Here is a 17165-nt window from a genome sequence, read left to right on the forward strand (position 1 = left end):
ATGCACACTGAAACCTTTGATCACATTTCCCAATATGAAAAAGAACTTGAGTTAACTCCTGGGACTCAATTGTTATTCTTAATCATTTACCTAAACCATAGTCTATATGACTCCTTAAAAGAAAGTCATAAGTCCTAGCTGCCTGACACTTTCTTGGTCCTTTTCTTGGTCATATTTTCTATTCTCTGCAGCCCCTGCTTTATCAGGGCAGGTGTAGCACTATATCCTATGTTTACGTATATTGATTTTCATACTAAAATAACATCTATCACAATCCCTTGCTACATTTGTTAAAAACCTTTAATCATCAAAATTCTATTTACGCTAATGCTACTATTGTTTAAAGTCATTACTTCAGTTAAACAATACAGTCTAAGAAGAAATCATCTTCATAAAAACCCACAGGTAAAAACGCCCAATAGAAAGGGATATTTACATGAGATAATCACACTACATTAAAGGCAGTGGGGATCCCACACACACAACCATTCACACCATGCTAAATACCACAGAAAAGTGGCAGCAGCAAGCATGTTAAAATACAGCAGAAGCAAGAAATATTCTGGTACCAAAACACTCAGGGCCTTGCGTATCCAAGATATGCCCATCAAAGCTTTGCATTCTGGTGGGCCAAACTCCTCCATTCAAGTGCTACCTGCTGCTCTATTAACATGACCACATAGTAAAGTTTTAATTATTTAATGTCGGTTTAATTCATCAGAAGTGAAGAGTATTTTAAAATATCTTTTTCTTAAGAGATAGTAACTGCACATAGGTAATTGATAAGAAGATAATCATTATACAAACTAAGGCTACGTGATTCTTCCAGAAGCCCCATGATGAGAGATCAATGGCCTGGGTCATCAAGAATTCTTCTCCGGTACATCTGTAATTCAAAACACATAAAAGTAATGTCAAAGCTTATTCAGTAAATTCACTGTTACTTTCTTATAAAAACTCAGTTTCAACACATCATTAAAAGTTTCACTTTTATATTTAATTGATAGTGGTACTGATGTTGACTACAATTTTGCTATTTATGTCAATCTGAACTATTTTAATGAGGTACCTTAGTTAATTTCAAAAATCATCCCAAGAGTCATAGCTGTCAAATCTATTTGGAAGTATTGAGGAAGTAGGCTTAGTAAAATTGGTTGTGTCATTCATTTCTAAAGCTGCATGCTGCTTTCTCTTCAAAGGGCAAAGGCATGGATGAAGTACTTGTTTCTCCCAAAGCAGAAAACCTTAGCTTCCAAAGGACACACACAGACACTCTAAGAAATCAAAGCGTTGTACAATTCTGCTGACTCAGCAGAAGTCTTGCACAAGAAGAGAGCATCGAATTCTAGATGGAGGAACAGAGGAGACTAAGCATTTCTGAGAGGAGTCAGTCAATTCTTGTCAGCTCCTGTACTAAGACTGCAGTGACAACCACGGATGCTCAGCTATAAAACATCCCCAGAAGCCCAGGGCACAGACAGAGCCTGGGTAGCACTTGGAGCACAGTAGGATGCAGGGACCCAGACACAGGTTAGGAAAACAGCTGCTGGTAAAGTTATGGATACACTACAATACTGCCTGTGTATCTTCATCCATGTGTGTCTCCATCCCTGTGTGTCTCAATCCCTATGTGTCTCCACCCCTGTGTGTGTCTATCTCTGTGTGTTTCCATTCCCTTGTATCTCTTAAGATTTAATAGTTCCCAAATCCACTGAAAGGGCAGATTTCTTCTCCCTCTTGTGAAGACAATCCTTTTATGAGTATGAGAACTGTGGATGGCTTTCCTTGGTTTCACCTTACCCATCTAAGTTCTCCTGACCAGAAACTGGTAAGGAATTTGTATTAGAAAGATACCAGACCACATCAAGATAAAGGAGTTGTGGGAAATAAGACACTCCTGACACTATTTTCTTACTTATCATTAATTCAAACATAAATTTGTGCTATTGTTATTCACTAGTGTTTTCGATACACATGAGGGATTTAAGATATTAACATATTCCTCTCCCATTTATATATCAAAGTCAAATCACTGAGAATGACCATATAAAGTAAAAGTATTTTTATGACATTATACAAAAATGATATTTTCCTTTCAGCACAGTGAAATCTGTGTTTTACATTACAGGACTTATCCTCTGGTAGGACATTTTGCACAAATACACACACACACACACACACACACACACTACCCTTTGTTTTCCCGAAGTCTCCTAGTGTGTAAGGCAGAGGGAAGACCCTGAATGCTGCCAGGCAGAGCTCAGTCCTTTTGGTTTTTGCTGTCCTCACATTCTTGGGCTCTGCTCACAGGTGCTATACACTATACATGTAGAAACTGTATGCCCTTGTAAACTATCAGAGCATCCTATGCCAAACTCAAAGGTTCTGAAACAAGGAATTCAAACCCACAATCAAGACAACAAAACCATTTTAAAGGCCCCCCCCCAAAAACCCATTCTGCACATTTTCTACACTAGGGAAGAGTAGGACAGAAACACAGCCCCCTGTGCATTGGTTACCATGACTCACTCTGGGGAATGGGCAGAGGACAGAGTGTTAATCCTGAAAGCAGGGTTTCCCCTCTAAGTCTACAAGCATTCTGTGTCCCCATGGTGACACTGTACTCAAGCTTACATTACAAAGTTGTGACATTTACTGATTTCTGCTGTTTTGTGTTCTGGACAGAAGTGTTGTCCCAAGAATTCATTGTGGAGCAAAGCCTGTAACACAAACAGGAACAGGGAAAGGCAAATAGTTTAACATTTCCATAAGTTTTCAAAGAATAAACACAGTAATAACTTTAAGTTCAATCTTGACCATGATTTTCAAAAAATATTTTTAAAAAACACCCTCATGATATTCAGTCTGTCCAACAACACAATCTCCTCCCCAACACTCAGGATGTTTAGGATTAGAATGATGGGGTTTCCCAACTACTGAGAGGTGGACTTTATAACTAGACTACTACAGCCACCTCCTTTTCTCCTAGTCCATAACTGTGTAAATACTGTAACTGAAACAATACTACTGATTTACAACAACATATTCTTGCTTGTTTTTATCAAAACCAATTGTAATTATGGGGGTAAGAAAGTCTACTAAGACACACTTTACAGCAGAGAACGTTTGGAAAAGCCAGAGTGGCTCTGAATATTACATGATTTCTGTTTCTTTTAATTTCCTAAAAAAAAAAAAAAAAAAAAAAAAAACAACTTTATATAGCAGTCCCTGGTCCTTTAATCATTTCCTTACTGGGCATAATCTCAACTATTTGCTTTTCATCATACCATCTACCTTCCCCCTTAACTCTTGGATTTTTCTCAACCTTTATTTCCCTCAAATAACACATGACTGGGGGAAACCTGAGATGACTCACTGACCTTTGGCTAAAATCAACAGGAAAGTTTTCATCTTTTGCTTCTGGAAGGAAACTCCTGGGGAGCAGCTGGTTAGAGATTACAGCTGGGGTAAGGACTTGGTTGGGAATCATTTCAATTGCTACAGTCGGAGAACCCAAGTATAGCGATAGACAGGACAACTTACTGTAAGTCCATAATGCGGAATGCTCAAGTGCTGAATCCATGTGAACTCAGGTTTCAAGCTTTCTGGATGCAGTGATAGACCTGAGACATACTACAAAGGACAAAAACTATGAATTAGAACCAGACTAAGAATTCTAGACAAGATTCTTTCTCTTCAAGACCTCTTAATCCTTCTCATCGTTTCTGCGAGACCAGTTCTTTAAAACATTTCTTCAGGTAACTCTAAATAAAATTCTTCACTCTTTGCAAAGATAAAGCTCTTGTGAGTTTTAAAAGAATGACCAGTCACCCCACTCAGCAGGAGCTACACCTCCAGATATTATTTATTTTTTAAAATGTCATGCAATCTATGAACATTCTTTAAACTTTAAATACACCCATCCTACATATTTAAAAATCCTATTTAGATTCTTTATAATATCTAATTTATGTAGGTATTATTTATGATGAACAAAGACAAACAAGGGACAGCTATGAAGTTCACTTAAAACTGGCCTTACCGATCTTAAGTACACTAAAATATGCACAACAATGTGTGTGTGTGCATGCTTATAGATTCATAGGACAAGAATTATGAAAATATCCATACTATTAAAAGCAACAAATAGATTCAATGTAATACTCATCAAAATTTCAATGAAATTCTCAGAAACTAGAAAAACAATATTAAATTTCAAATGGTAATAAAAAAGACCCAGGTTAGATGAACAATCCTAAACATCAACAATAAACCTGTTAGAAATATCACCACTCATTGGTGAGAAAATCCACCCCCCTGTGGTGTGAAGAATAATACATCTTTTCTATTGACAAGGGACTTTAAGTGGGCCTGTCTGCACATCTGGGAACAAGAACAACAGACTCTGGCAAATTTGACCACCCATGTGTCCTCTCATAAAGAGGACAGCATGCCTTTTGCTTGGTAGGACTGGGGTCCCAATCAAAGGAAAGGATACTTGAGCCTGGGCATGTCTTCCCTCACAGGTGTAGCTGTCACTCCCTGGGGACATACTCTGTTCAGTTTTGCCAAGTATTGAGTTCTCACCATGGCTTTTATAAGCACATTGAGCAAAAGTAAAAACAAAGTGAACTCTACCAACTCCATGCCCTTTAGGTTATGAGGAATTGTTAGGTTTCTCTTGCAAGTTAATTTTAAAGGCTGTCTGGATGATCCAAAAGGGACAACTTGGGACATATGTACTTGTGCAGCAGAGAAAACTTTCTGTTTTTGTTTGTTTGTATGAATACTTTGTTTTCTAAGTAAGGTTAAGACTAGAGACTAGACACTCATCAAAATTAACTTTTACAAAAGCTGTTTTAGTTACATTAACAAGCTTTTATTGTCATGTTAAAAATAATAAACAAGACTTGTAAATCTTAATTTGAAAGGTTTTCCTCATATTGTGATTACCCATTTCCCTTGGGCAATGATTTCTGCAATCTTTCACATGGGTGGAATGTGTTCCACCTCTTTGACTTTCTGAACTGTGCTCTCAGTAATAGCACAGAAAGGGGCCTGCCAGGTCCTTTCCAAGTTGTTTTCTGTTTTGTTTTGGGGTCTCTTAGCTGTATTAGCTTCCCAAGGAGGAAACCATGGACTGGAAATTTTAGGAGAGGCTACTGGGTGAAAATTTTGTAACCAAAGAGGAAGCAAAGTGGAGGAGAAATGACACAATTGACGAGACACTGATTTTAATTTCCCTTGTGGGGTCCCCAAAATAGGAGAAGTGTAACGTTCATGTCTCTCCATCTGAGGAGGTGGTAAATTCCTACTTGCGTATATTTAAGATTTTGTTTGTTTTTCTGTTTATTTATTTTCTGTTATTTGTGGCATTTCATCTGGATTCCTTTAAAGAGTTTCCGTTCACATCTCCCATGTGGTTTTTAATTATATCCATACCCCTTTCTCTCTTTGGGCAAATGACACATCATTAACTTATACCTGACTGGCACACACCTGGATAGACTCCAGCTAAGTTTGGTTTCTACAGTTGTGATAAAGACACTGTGAGCAAAAGTGTGGGAAAAGGAGGTTTATTTGGCTTTCCCATCATGATCATGGTCTATCATTAAGAGAAGTCAATATGGACACACAAGAGAGGAACCTGGAAGCAGGAGCTGAAGCACAACCATGGACAATGCTGGTTATTGACTTAGTTCTTATGGCTTCTACAGCCTGCTTTCTTCACAACCAAGGACGACCTTCCCAGTTTAGTGCTGCCCACAGAGGGCTGGGAACTCCAACATCAATCATTAATAAATGGACATATCCTACCCAGACTTGTGTACAGGTAAATATGAAAAAATTGTTTTTTAACAGAGGTTGATTTTGTTTTGTTTTGTTTTTCTTGAAACAAAGTTCCTCTCTGCAGCCTTGGATGTTCTGTAGACCAGACTGACCATGGGCATGTGCCAGCAACTCCTGAAGAAGTTTCATCTCCACTATAGCCAAGACTTTATGTCAAGTAGAGAAAAAAATGATCAGCACAACTCCTATAAATTATAACTTCTGTATTGCATCACAGACAACCTGAATCCACATGGACTTATTGTAAGATATAGGCTGGTCAGTGTTTGCTCTCTTGATACTACATGGTCTCTCTGATCAAGAATACAAAGAATTTACCTCCATCCTGACTGACCTACAAAGACTGATGTGGGAATTCCAACCTCTGTGTGCTGTGATTACCATTAATGAATAAAGAAACTGCTTTGGACTTATAGCAAGGCAGAACTTAGGTAGGCAGGAAAAGATAGGCAGAATGCTGGGAGAAAGAAAGGCAGAGTCAGAGAGACGCTATGTAGCCAACGCCGGAAATAGACATGCTGAAACTTTGCTGGGAGGCCATGATCTCATGGCGATACACAGATTAATAGAAATGGGTTAAATTAAGATGTAAGACTTATCCAACAAGAAGCTAGAGCTAACGGGCCAAGCAGTGTTTTAATCATTATAGCTTCTGTGTGGTTATTTGGTTCTGGGCGGCCGGGACCAACAAGCATCCTCCTTGCAACAAAAGACAATGGCCAAAACCCTGCGTGGCCTCTCTGACCATACATACCCTCTTTGCTGTAGGCTTTCAAGCTCTGTTGAAAACACAGGAGAGCTCAACAGCCTTGTAACTATAACTCTGTGCAACATTTAGACAAAGTTCAGACAAAGGAACACAAACAATTTAAAATCTTGGTTCTGCTTTTCAAAGAGTTAAGTCTACTGTCATTAGCAAAAACTCAATTAACTATTTTGATTACATGTATTTTTATTTCATATCTGTGATAATTGAGATTGGTTGTGTAAAGCTTTAGAAGCCAATGATTTAACTGTGATCATGAGTTTCATATAGATGAATACAACATGTGTATTCTTCGTTGACTTACACATTGCCATATCATCTCTAAGTTTTATCTTTTACATTTCTTAAATAGCTTACATGGTCCCTTAAAACTTGTTTTAACTTTCTAGTTTTTCTTTCCATTCTGAAAACATCCATCCATATTAATACATTAATATTCATACATCAATCTTTCTTTATTAAAAATCTATCTTTACCTCCCCCTTCTTCATTTTTTTTTGTTTTTTTTATTTTGAGAGAGGGTTTTTCTATGTAGCCCTGGCTGCTCTGGAATTCACTACTCTGTAGACCAGGCTGGCCTTGAACTTACAACTTACAGAGATCTGCCTGCCTTCATCTCCTTCTGTCTTCTGAGTGCTGGGATTAAGGGCATGCTCCACCATGCTCAGTCTTCCCTTTATATTCTTATTGATGGAGGAAGGTCATTGGCTAATAAAGAAACTTCCTTGGCCCATTTGATTGGCCAGCCTTTAGGTGGGTGGAGTAAACAGAACAGAATTCTGGGAGGAAGAGGAAGTGAGCTCATATGCCTTAGCTCTGCTCTCTGGGGCAGACGTGATGAAGCTCTGACCTAGGATGGACATAGGCTAGAAACTTCCCGGTAAGCGCACCTTGGGGTGCTACACAGATTATTAGAAATGGGCTAAATTAATATGTGATAATTAGCCAAGAAGAGGCTAGATATAATGGGCCAAGCAGTGTTTAAAAGAATATAGTTTCCGTGTAATTATTTCAGGGCGTAAGCTAGCCAGGCAGCCGGGGGCCAGGGGAGAATGCTGCCCGCAGCTCCTTCAACATTCTTATAAATTTTTAAAATTAAACCTTACTTTTTAAAACTTCCGTGGGATATGGGTGTTTGACATTTGAGAGTAGGTACAAAAAAATCAACTATTTCTTTATCATAAGGGTACAGAAGAAAAGTAAAGAGAAATCTTTTATATCAATAACAATAACATGCAGTTTAGAGTTTGTTTTTGTGTTGCTGTTGAAATTCATTGGTGAGGTTAATTATCTCAGTAAGAAGCCTGTCAGTTCCAGGAAAAGAGTGGCATTATTTTTTCACATTTGAAACATGTTAGAGGCCATAAAGATGTTGCTAGAATTGGAGTTTTCTGTTTTGTTGGTGCTCACATTTTGGCATGGTTTCATCATATTGGAAAAAATATGGGAAGCTGTATTCATTAAATGAAAGTTTAATGGTTAATCATTTATTTTAATAATTGAGAGTTTATATTTTCTTATGCCAATGAAAGGAATAGGTGATAGAAACCACTGTATTGTCTTCTATAGCTTTTTATTGACAACAAAACCGCTAAAGGGCTCTGTAGGCTGTCTATAATTTGTGATTATAATACACAAATTTCTAAGTGTGTATTATAATTAGGGGCTTTATTTTAAGTATTGGCATGCAGTGGAGTCACAAATTAGCTTTGTTTAGTAACCATTTAAAGATGGCAAGTCTTAAGCCATGATTTTAATGGTTTATTTTGAAGATAGTCATGTAACTAAACAGACTTTCTTTCAGATTTTAAGTTTATAATGGGAAAAAATATTATGCCTATCCTTCATATTTAAAGTTATGGTAATAACAAAGTGCTATCAAGGTAAATGGAAAGCTTGATTATGGGTGGACAAGTGACTCAGCTTCAAACTTGTGGAGGCTCACTTGCTACTGGGAGGTGGCAGTGGCCTCTCTACTAATTTGCTGGAGCAAGGTATGGGCAAGGCAAGAAAATGTCCTGCAGGAGATTCCCTGTGAGGAGCTGCACATCCTCTAGGGTGTACTTAGGCATGGAAGGTCACAGATTTGTTTCAATGGTGCCTTAGTTCTAATTTTGAAGTAAAGATTGTATTTATTGTGAATGCATATAAAATTTAGGAGCTAAGAACTCCTTATAGTGAAAGCAGACATAAAAACCAAAGTGGAAAGATTGCCATCAGGGAGAGATGTGGTTTGGGGAAGCCAACCCCAAGCAAAGACCAATCTATATCAGAGAAGTATTGAGTCTTCCAGGAGACAGATGAACATCATAATATCACATGTACTCCTTTTGAAATTTCTAGCCATATATTCTCTGGGATAAATTTACTCTGTTTTGCACTCTTATGTTTCCCATTAAATATATTATCACATGACAGAAGGGAAACTTATATGTACACATCCAGTCATATTTAACCCTCCAGCCAATGCACTGGAGGTGCTGTAGAACTGCTCTGAAGGTAACCTGGCTTCCTTTCTACACTCTGGGGTATAATGACCAGAACCAACAATGGACAGAGCTTTTGGAAATGGTCACGGGCCTTGCTGTTTCCACTGAGCTTTAGGGTCCTTGCTCTAGGATTGCAGAAGAGCCAATCTCCTACAGATCGATGGGTCCACTAGTACCTTGACTGTCTCCTGCCACATTCCCTGAGAGTATGGCACCCTAGCAATCATAGAGGTGAAAACACCATTAGTATGTCCCAACATGAGCATCCAAATAATCAAAGAGGTTTTTAAGTCTAAGAACCAGAATGCTAAGGCTCCCTTTACAGAAACTAATCTACAGCCTTAGCAGAGAACTCTGAGACTGATCCTAAATATGATGGGGAAGAACTTTCCATCAATTTCCCTTTGACTGCTCTACGGGGTGACTTACATCTTGATTGAGTGCTGTAAGTAGGGGAAGTGAGATACAAGTGCTGAAATATGGGCAAGTGGGTTCCAGGAGACATGAGTTGCAGCTGCAAGAATGATCAAGGACAGTCACCATCCCACCTGACTGTTTTCTGCTTTTCTTTATCTTGCAGTGAAAGAAATACATGGGGAACATTGTGCAGACTACTGCAGTGGTCATCTGTGACTGACCAATCATTTTTTGATTGTATCTAAGGCCTCCTCTACGAGATGTAAATCCTGTCTGATGCTGTGTCTAGTGGGGTCATAGGTCCCAGGGGAGAATCTACTGGATATAATATTACACTGACTTCTAATGAGTTGTTGTGACACCCTCAGATTAGTACATCTCAGACCTTCATCAGAGAAGCTTCCCTTTGCAGGAAACAGTGATTAACACAGACTGACCATAGCTCAACATACATAGACTAAAGACTACAACATACAGAGAATCCAGCTCTGAATGGGACATCTGGATATCACACCCTCCTCCCACAGATCAAGGATCACGATGAAGAGAGACTAGAGAAATTGTAAGAGACAGAGGTAGTGGACAACTACAACAAGACAGTGTTTTCCTGTCACAACAGGACAGGGACATATGAGTGCAGAGCAGTTGTGACAGCATGGGCATCACCTGTATAAGATTAAGCAGACAAAATCCCTGCACAGAACGGGGAGGTAGACATGAACTCCTTCCCCTACCTGAGGATCTATTGACAGTGATGACTGCTGGGAGGGGCAGAGTCAGTTTTCTTTAAGGATGTGGCCCCTGAGAGCCTGCCCATGCTCCAGTAGATGACCCTCCATACAGGCACCTATGGACACAGCTAAGTAGATCCAGTGCTTTACAAAAAGCAAAACAAAGACTGAGACAGGGAGGGGAGAATGGTGAGAGCAACAGGAAATGTAGCAGTTACTTCTCTGTTGCTGAGACACAACACCATGATCAAGGCCACTTGTAGAAGAATGTGTTCCTTTGGCCTTGGGTTTCCAGAGTGATAAGATGCCATCTTGGCAGTGAGTCATGGCAGCAGGCAGCCAGTAGTACACAAGGACTTGGGATAGGAAGCTGAACACTTATATCTTCACGTGACAGTGCAAAGAAGAGAGGGAAGATGAAGGGGACAACACTATAAACACCCACAGCCCCTCCCCTGCCCAGAAACAGTCTTTCCCATCAGGTCTCTACCTCCTAATGTTTCCAGAACCTCTCCAACAATACCATAATCTGTGAAGCAAGTGTTCAAGTCCCTACGCATTAGGGGACATTTCTCATTCAGAATTTCACAGGAAGGGTTTTGGGAGAGAGAAAACGACATGGACTTCATTTAAACACTTTATGTGCATTTAAGAATTTCTCAAACAAAAATTAATTAATAACATATTTGTTGAAGGTTTACATTAGAGAATGGTCATACATATACGATCATATAAATAAGAATAAAAACAAATCTTTGCATTTTCTCAATGACAGGCATTTGCCATTACTAATCTACAGTATGCTCTTGTACTAGCAGAAAGAACATGAACATTAACTCACTACATCAATCCTTCTATTTACTTGATATGCTTTTTAGGAAAATGTGGAATCTGGTTCCATTAATTGGTTGATTCATGTAAGCGAGGGCCACTTTTTCATTCCCGACTGCCCAGACCATGAAATAATCACACAGAAACTATATTACTTGCAATAATGTTAGTCCAGTAGCTAAGAGTATTTCTAACTTACTCTTATATCTTAAATTAACCCATTTCTATTAATCTGTATGCCACCACTTGGCCATGTCTTGCCGGCAAGGTTCTGGGACATCTGTTAACAGTGGGGGCTACATGGCTTCTCCCTGACTCCACCTTCTTTCTCTCAGTATTCAGTTTAGTTTTTGCACCTAGTTCTACTCTGCCCTATCACAGGCCAAAGCAGCTTCTATATTCAATAACGAAATGATGTGGGATTTCATTGGTCAATAAAGAAACTGCCTTTGCCCATCTGATAGGGCAGAATTTAGGTAGGCGGAGTAAACAGAACAGAATGCTGGGAGGAAGAGAAAGTGAGCTGAGATGCAGGGCAGCTCCTCTCAGAGCCAGACGCGATGCAGCCAGCCGCCAGGTCAGACATGCTGAATCTTTCCCGGTAAGCTCACCTAGTGGTGCTATGCAGATTATTAGAAATGGGCTAAATTAATACATGAGAATAAGCCTAGAAGAGGCTAGATATAATGGGCCAGGCAGTATTGAAAAGAATACAGTTTGTGTGTTGTTACTTCGGGGCATAAGCTAGCCAGGTGCCTGGGAGCTGGGTGGCAGAAACACAGCCCGCAACTCCTTCTACAACCAATAAAAAGCAACACACATATGGAAGGACTTCCTACATCAGAGTCATTTACATTAAGTGTGTCATTCATGGGTATGAAAGACTAAGACTGAGTAACCAATTACAGACAGATGAGGAGAAGTGTGCTAATTCAGGAGAATGGTTAGTATTTAGTAGTCAGGAATCTTTTGCTATTCCTAACACTTTTAAGAACAAATGAACTCTGAGATAGACTCCTCATACTGAACAATTACATTGACCATGATTTTTGCTTTCCCACTAGAGACTACTGAATAAACCAAATCACATCTGTTGTGGTTAAAACAGCAGGCAAGTCTCTCACACTGATGAAATGAAGTCAGCCATCTGTCTTGTGAGCAAATCAGCCAATCACATCGCTTTCTTAAAAGTTCTAATTTACTCTGGTTTTGTAATGTGATCCCAAGAAATGTCTGTTAAGAGCTCACTAGAAAGGGCATGCCAACCACATCATAGGACTGACATCAGAGCAGCAGCCACAAAAGTGAAAGCAAAGGTCTCTCCTTCTCTCTTACGGACCATAAAAAGCTTTATTATAGGACTTTGCCCCAAGACCTGATGTGTCAAGCATGTACATGTGCAAGGAGAAACACACAGAAATTTTACCTATTAGAAAAAACAATTCACACTCACCATTGTGATGAGAAAATAGATGGTTATGAGTTGTGTTGGTACAGCTGCTGCAATCTCCCCTACTCCTAAAAACAGTGGCAGGGAACTGGCACAAAAAGCCAACATCATGACAGTAAATATCATAGTGAAGAAACCCTTCACATCTGTTCGTACTCCTTAAAAGGAAGAAGATGGGGGTCAGTGCAGCTACTAAAGTCCAGATTATTGTACAGTTTTTAAATAGTACTTCAATCTCCAAGGAGACTTATCATCAGTTTTATAATCACTCTATTACTCTGAATTTCCAATTTAATTGTCTCTTTCCATGCATCAACATAAAAAATTATTTTTTATTTATGTGTTTCTTTATGTGTGTCTCTGGGAATGTATGACATATGTGTGCACTTGCCTTTGGCAATCAGAAGAGAGGAGCAGATCCCCTAGAGTTGTGGTTACAGACAGTGAAAGCTCCCTGATCATGAGGGTTCTGGGAACCAAATTTGGTGATTATGGGGAGCAGCAAGTGCTCTCTTAACCAATGAGTCTAATCATGGCTTTATTTTTACACTTGTCACAAAATATGTTTTCATATAAAAGCCTTTCTCCTCTATGCACAACTATGAGCAATTTATGAGATCCTGGCATGTAGAGCTATAAGCAACACAACTGGGAAAAATTCTGCTGCTGTCTCTTACAGGAGAAACAGCAGAAGAATGCATTTATGTTCACATTCCCCTGTGATTTTTATAATTGCATTAGTAATGAAATTTGGAGCAGGACTGTGTCAGTGAGTTTTTGTAATTTGAACTGAACATGAGCTAGGTCATATGGAAATAGGGAACCTCATTAAGCAATGCTTCCTTTAGATTGGCAGGTAGGCAAGTCTGTGGGGACATTTTCTTGATGAATGATTTATGTGGGAGGTCTTTGACAACTGTGGATGATACCATCCCTGGGCAGTGGTCCTGGGTTCTATAAAAACCAGGCTTAGAAAGCCATTAGAAGCAAGTCAGTAAGCAGAATTCCCCCAGCCTCTGTTTCACTTCATGTCTCCAGGTTCCTCCCCTGAGTTCGTGCCCTGACTTCCCTTTTTGAAGGGCATTGAACTGTAAGATAAAATAAACCCTTTGTTCCCCAAGCTGGTTTGATGTGGGAGTGACTTCTTTCTAATCTGTTGCTTTCATTGTTTAATTAATAAAAAAAAACTGCTTGGCCTGATAGGACAGAAAATTAGGTAGGTGGAGTAGACAGAACAGAATGCTGGGAGAAAGAACCTGAGTCAGGCAGTTTCCATGATTCTCCCACTCCAGACAGACGCAGGTTAAGATCTTCCCTGGTAAGCCACCTTGTGGTGCTACACAGAATATTAGAAATGGGTTAGATCAATATGTAAGAGCTAGCCAGTAAGAGGTTAAAACTAATGGGCCAAGCAGTGTTTAAAAGAATACAGTTTCCGTATAATTATTTCGGGTAAAGCTAACCATGAGGGCGGCCGGGTGCCCGGGACACAGCCCAGCCACTCTTCATTCTACACTGGTTCTGGTCATGGTGTTTGTCACAGTACTAGAAACCTAACTAAGGCAGGGTTAAACAACCTAGCAGTGGTTTTAATATCTAGAGGACAGGAGGGTGCCCTCAACTTTAGTTTTCCTTAGGAAATCACTATGTAACTACTCTGGAGGAAGACAATGGGTCCCACAAGCTGATTTGTAATCTTTATGGAGCTAATGCGATGAGCCACGAATAGTTGTGTGCTTTATAATAGACACAAGAACACTAGTTAGAGTCTGGGGGAGCTTAGTTTCAAGTCTAATTGTTTTCAAAGATATTGTTTAGTATCATGGAGTGTATAATACATGCATTGGTATGTCTGTGCATGTGCCGTGGTGTTCATGTGCCATGGTGTGCATGTGCCATGGTGTGCAGAAGCCATGGTGTGTATGTGCTATGGTGTGCATGTGTAATGGTGTGCATGTGCCATGGTGTGCATGTGTCATGGTGTGCATGTCCCATGGTATGTATGTGCCGTGGTGTGTATGTGGAGTTGAAGAACATCTTTCTGGAGTGATTCTCTCTTCTACTGTGGCTTCTGAGGGTCAAATTCAGGTTGTCTGGCTTGCAGGACAAGAACATTTTCCATAACCATCCCATGGCCTAAGTGACTGGTTCGGAATGATCAGAATTCTATAAAACAAAGTCTAAGCTTTTCAGTATTATCTTTAAAAGTTTGAGAATATGTGTGAGAGAGTGTGTGTGTGTTGGGTGTGTGTGTGCATGTCTCTGTGTGTACCTGTGTGAGTGTGTGCTTGTCTGTATGTATGTATATGTGTGTTTATGTGTCTATGTATGTGTGTCTGTGTGTATGTGTGTGTGATTGTACATGAGTGTGCATGTGTGTTTGTATATGTGTGAAAATTATGAAGATTCTAAACAGTCTAGGATGAAACTGACCATGTGCACAGATGATTATTTTCACAAATTTTAAATAATATTTATATAGTATAATTTCAACAAACACCAAATGTACTGTCATCTCTCTTTAAGATGATAAAGGAAGACAATGTATACATTTAAATATTTTACTCATGTGTGCATATGTAAGAGATATAATCCACTTTTCTGTATTTTATTTACATACATAGACACTTATACAGAAATATAGAGAAAAATGTAGAGCTGGGCTACAGAGAAGGCTCGCTGATTAAAAGCATGTACTATTATTGCAGAGGCCCTGAATTCCATTTCTAGCACTTACACTGTGGCTCGTATTCTTGGAGTTACAAGTGATCTTATGTCCTCTTCTGGCCTCCCCAGGTACTGCATTCACTTAGTACACACGTACACATGAACACACACACACACACCACTCATAAACATACAAATGAAACAAAAATTAATCTTTTATCATACATATGGATAGATACTAATAATTGATCTCGATCTGTTGACACTGTCTCAAATGTATAAGTTACTGTTCATTATTATATAGATAGAATCTCAGTAAAATCAGAACTTCATAAACAGCTTTGCAGTTCTTTTGAGAGCAAGTCTTGAAACTTTTCTCTCACTGAACTCCTGTTTGATGGAACGCAGTGGAGAGGTGTTTTTCTACTTCTGCCCTTCTACTTAAGGCTTGCCAGGTTGACGGCTGAAAGCAGCTTCTTTATTTATTAGCTAATAAAAGCGACACATATACAGAAGGACCTCCTACACCATTGCCTCAGTTATACAAGTCAAACATGCTCCCCCAAGATTAAAGATACATTCTCTTGCTTTGTCACTTACCTGTTATGCTGAATACTATAACAGTAAATATAATAGCTGGCAATAACCTCCTGGGTACCAGCTCACCCAGCAATTTCCCAAAGAAATACGATGACACTCTGTAGTATCCACTGGTATGTTCATGTCTATAGCAACAAAGATCATGTTATTCATCCTTAGATTAGTCCAGAAGGCACAGGAGAGATGCTGGCTACACTGACCTCTGCTACCACAAGGAGCCTAACAGGACAGTGTTCCCTATAGTCCATGCTGACTTCCACACACGTCCCCATCTTAGGGACCAGCATCTCTAGGCCATCATCCTTATGACATTCTCACTATGATTCTCCCCACCAGAGAACTCTCCTCTCTTTTGTCCACTCTGGGCATACAACAGCCCCTCCAGGGAAACAGCCCAGTGTGCCCACTCTCCCCAGAGTCTCTGCCCCTTTAAAGCTGGCCCCGGAGAAGCAGTTCATTCGTACCTCACCTCAGACAGTGGTCATGGAGACTTCTCTCCTTCCAGTTCTTATGAAGAAGGTGACACTGTCACTCTGAGGTCACAGTGCAGCTTCAGGACACTACATCCTTCTCTTCTGTTACCCTCACTTTAGGACAGATGTATTCCTTCAATAATGTCTCTTTACAACCTTGAATCCTTACCAGATGTCAAACCCAATCCTTTCTTTTACCGGTTCTTCCAAATCCCAAGTTTTTCCCCTCCCAGTGCCTCCAGCATATTTCTGATTTTTTTTTTTTTGGTACAGGATCACCAGTACAGACTGGCCCTAAATTCCATATGTAGCCAAGAATGGCCATCCTTTTGCCTCTATCCAGGCCCCAAGTGCTGGGATTACAGACATACATCCATGCTCAGGGTTTGGGACTCTAACATAATGTTTCATGCACACAAGACAGCACCCTACCAACTGAGCAAGGCTCTCAGCTCCTATCTGATGGCTCCTCTCGTTGGCATGTACTTGGAGGCAAATCTTGGCCATCTTTGAGAGCAGTGAATTCTAAGCATAGACCACTAGGAAAATCTTCCATCTTTGAAAAGCACAGGAGATAAACAGCTCTTTTAAATTCATCTGCTGTCTGGCTTTTCCTAGCTCTCCATCAAGAGGATGACACTAATTCTTGAGCAGCTGTATTTCTCCAGCTCCAATGTGCTGCTGAACCCACTACACTTAAGCTCTATGAAACCCCTGACATCCTGACATCCTTATTTGGGGGTTCACGAATTTCCTGTGATTCTCAGCTCCCAACTACTGAGATCTAGTGACCACACCATAAATTGAAATTTTCACTGGGCAGTAGACACCTCTGCTCTTGATTTCCCATACATTTTTTTAAATATTAGTAATCACTTTGCACACTTCCAA

At 39.7% G+C, this 17165-nt stretch overlaps 1 protein-coding gene across 1 annotated transcript in view; it reads right to left on the reverse strand.

Moving 5' to 3' along the window:
• Positions 1-735: 735 nt before the first annotated feature.
• The window catches only part of LOC130876401 (ATP-binding cassette sub-family G member 3-like), a 41147-nt gene continuing 24717 nt past the window's right edge, over positions 736-17165 (reverse strand). The window contains exons 11-15 of the mRNA XM_057772907.1: positions 15802-15926; positions 12538-12692; positions 3544-3633; positions 2635-2720; positions 736-886 (exon numbers count right to left, since the gene is read on the reverse strand). Of these exons, the coding sequence (XP_057628890.1) occupies positions 736-886; positions 2635-2720; positions 3544-3633; positions 12538-12692; positions 15802-15926 (607 nt within the window). The remainder of the gene's footprint in view (positions 887-2634; positions 2721-3543; positions 3634-12537; positions 12693-15801; positions 15927-17165) is intronic.

This window comes from Chionomys nivalis, chromosome 6, assembly GCF_950005125.1.
Source record: "Chionomys nivalis chromosome 6, mChiNiv1.1, whole genome shotgun sequence".
Taxonomy (NCBI): Eukaryota; Metazoa; Chordata; class Mammalia; order Rodentia; family Cricetidae; genus Chionomys; species Chionomys nivalis.